Source organism: Homalodisca vitripennis, unplaced genomic scaffold, assembly GCF_021130785.1.
Source record: "Homalodisca vitripennis isolate AUS2020 unplaced genomic scaffold, UT_GWSS_2.1 ScUCBcl_5949;HRSCAF=12931, whole genome shotgun sequence".
NCBI classification, from domain to species: Eukaryota; Metazoa; Arthropoda; class Insecta; order Hemiptera; family Cicadellidae; genus Homalodisca; species Homalodisca vitripennis.
Window position 1 is genome coordinate 33,640 of NW_025782055.1, and position 3,131 is coordinate 36,770.

A 3,131-nucleotide genomic window follows, 5' to 3' on the forward strand; every position below is an offset into this window, starting at 1 on the left:
TGTAAATTACATCTGCTTTCCATAAATCAGGTCTCAAAGTGGCCAGCGGTTAAGTGAGGGAATTTTATCGCCTGAGCTCAGGATATTGGCCCGTTACTGTTGCAATCAGCACTGGGGTTTAAGTTGCAATGTGAAGAGGCAGATCTTTCCCCATCGAGTACTATATCCTCTCCTGAGATGCTATAAAAATTAATATATTAACCCAGATATGCCTAGTGACCTATATTTAGGACACTTGTAGTGTTCTCCATAAAGCTTACTTCTGAAGTAGTTTCAGCTTTTTCCAACAGTGGCAGGGTGGTTGCTGTCTTCAGTAAGAGCTACTGAATGCATCTGAGCAACAATCAAGTGAATGCTTCAACTAGTTTGTTTCTTTAGACTAGTTTACAAATTAGGATTTCCAATCAACTTCATGAGCTCTGCGCCATGTGCGAAAAGTAAGTACAATACTATTATTTCGTAGTTTTAAACCTATTTAAGTACATTTCCTAATAACTGACTAACTAGTTATTACATTTATCTTGAAATGTGACCGTTCTAAATTCAGACCGTTTATAGGTTATGTTTGGAATTGGCCCGTCCTACATGTAGTCCAGTAGGCATATGTACAACAATAATGCTTCCCACTCTCAAATGAGTTTCGACCCTTGTATTTCAAGTCGTGACTTAGTAATTGGGTTAAACTTTTTGTTTTAAGCATCAATACAATTTTTTACAGTTATTTTATAAAAAATTCTGAAAAACCTTGTTATTTATCGTACTTTGAATTTTTTAGGAACTTGAACCTTCATGAAATTTTGACGATGCTAGAAGATGAAGAGATCCAAGTGCCACCTGATGAAGAAATTGGCGTATATATTCAGCCACCAATCAATGCAAATGATGATGTCACTGATGAGGATTCTGGGGATGAGGACATGACTTCAATCCATCATCTTCCAGGAAACCAACTATTGGCCCCGCTGAAGTTTCCCAAGAATTTGAACTGAGTGACAACAAAGATGAAGAGGATCCTTCTTTATCACAACCAACCTTACCCTCTAGTTCAGCGAAGATGGACATAGCACAGCCACCAAATAAAAAAGTAAGACGAATTCAGAATTTCACTGAAGAGAAACCAGCAAAAAAGGTTAGTAAGCCATTCACTAAAAAGCAGTACAAATGGGTCAAAGAGGACCTAAAACTAGATGATACTATTTGGAGTAATAGACAGGAAGTACAAACAAAAATTAACACCAATGGAACAGTTTTTCTGTATTTTCGATGATGATATTGTAGATTTATTAGTTGAGAAAACAAATCGTTATGCGCATTACATAACCGTTTAGGTGATGTAACTGTCGATGAAATGAAATGTTTCATAGGAGTATTGTTGTTGAGTGGTTATGTTCCATTACCTCGAAGACGAATGTTTTGGGAAACAGCTTTGGACACTCGCAATGAATTAGTTGTAAATGCAATTTCTAGAGACAGATTTGAGTTTATTATGTCAAATTTGCATGTTTGTGATAATGACAACCTCAATGCTGATGACAAGTATGCAAAAGTACGTCCATTGTTTGATGCATTGAACAAAACATTTTTTGATTACGCACCACATGAGGAACACCACTCAGTTGATGAGTCTATGGTCCCATATTTTGGGAGGCATGGTTTGAAACAATTCATCAGAAACAAACCTATTCGCTAATGGTTACAAAATTTGGGTTGGTGCTAACACCCAATGGCTATGTAGTTTGGAAAGACCCCTACCAAGGGAGCAGCCACACCTTGGACCCTCAGTATGAACACTTGGGCCTTGGTGCCAGTGTTGTTTTGCAGTACTGTGATGTTCTGAAGAAGAATGGTGATTTCCCGTACTTCTTGTATTTTTGATAATTTTTTTTCTGGTCTAACCTTTGTTTGAGAAACTGTCCCAAAAGAATATAAGAGCTATTGGTACGGTGAGAGAGAACAGAATAGCAAAGTGCCCACTGACTGATAGTAAAGATTTGAAAAAGAAAGAAAGGGGAACTTTTGAATACGAAAAAGTATGTGATGAAAATTTAATTATTGCAAGATGGAATGACAACAGTATTGTCACTGTTGTTTCAAATGCTGTTGGTGTACAACCCATACATCAGGTTAAAACGCTTTTCACTTAAAGCCAAGAAACATGCTTTCATCCCTCAAACCAAACCTCATACACCAGTACAACAAAAAAATGGGCGGAGTGGACCGGTGCGATCAAAATATGAGCCTGTACCGAATCCAAATCAGAGGTAAGAAGTGGTATTTCCCTCTGATCTGTGACTGCATTGACAGTGCAGAACAAAATGCCTGGCAACTTCACCGCCATGCGGGAGGGAACCTTTGACCACTTGTCTTTCAGACGCAGACTTGCCTGTAACCTGCTAGAAACATTTGGTAAAGGGTGCGCGTCAAGGCTGGACGGCCATCGAAACAATCAAAGTGGACTCCAGGTTTGACAGATTGGACCACCTTGTTGTTCCTCAGGAAAAGCAAACGAGATGTGGGCATTGCCATGCCAAGTGCACTACCAGATGCCAAAAGTGTGATGTTGGTCTTCATACTAAATGTTTTATTGATTACCACACAAAGCCATAAACTACAAATGCACTTACTAAAAATTTTATTTAAGCTTGTTTTATATATCTTTGTTAAAAACACAGTTGAATTAAGTACATAAAACATATTATATCCAATGTAAATGTAACCCTTCTAAAAATAAAAAGCATTTTTGGAATATTTTAGCATTTCACTCATATTTTCCTACTGTCCTATATAATAGGCCACCCATTATTTACTAAACGACGATGAAATTTTTTACAATTATTGTTAAAATGTGTTGAAGAATACATTTATAGTATAAAAAAAACTGTAGAATTTAAAAAAAATCAAAAAAAAAATAATTCAGGCATATCTGGGTTAATAAAGTTAAATTCGTTCGGTTGTAGTACCATGCAATTTATGTAATTTTTTATATATTATGTATATTGTACACATAACATTTTTTAAGAAACAATAAATAGTAGTAATTTTAATTGGGTACATGTTATTTTTACCTAAACAAAGAATGTTATTTTTGACATTGAATGAATGAATGAAAATACTTGTATTACATAGTCAAA

At 36.0% G+C, this 3,131-nt stretch overlaps 1 protein-coding gene across 1 annotated transcript; it reads left to right on the plus strand.

Moving 5' to 3' along the window:
- Nucleotides 1-399: 399 nt before the first annotated feature.
- LOC124373584 (piggyBac transposable element-derived protein 2-like) lies at nt 400-989 on the plus strand. The gene is made up of 2 exons (XM_046831946.1): nt 400-437; nt 776-989. The coding sequence occupies exons 1-2, from the start codon at nt 427-429 to the stop codon at nt 987-989; spliced, it is 225 nt and encodes a 74-aa protein (XP_046687902.1). The 5' UTR covers nt 400-426.
- The last annotated feature ends 2,142 nt before the right edge of the window (nt 990-3,131 follow it).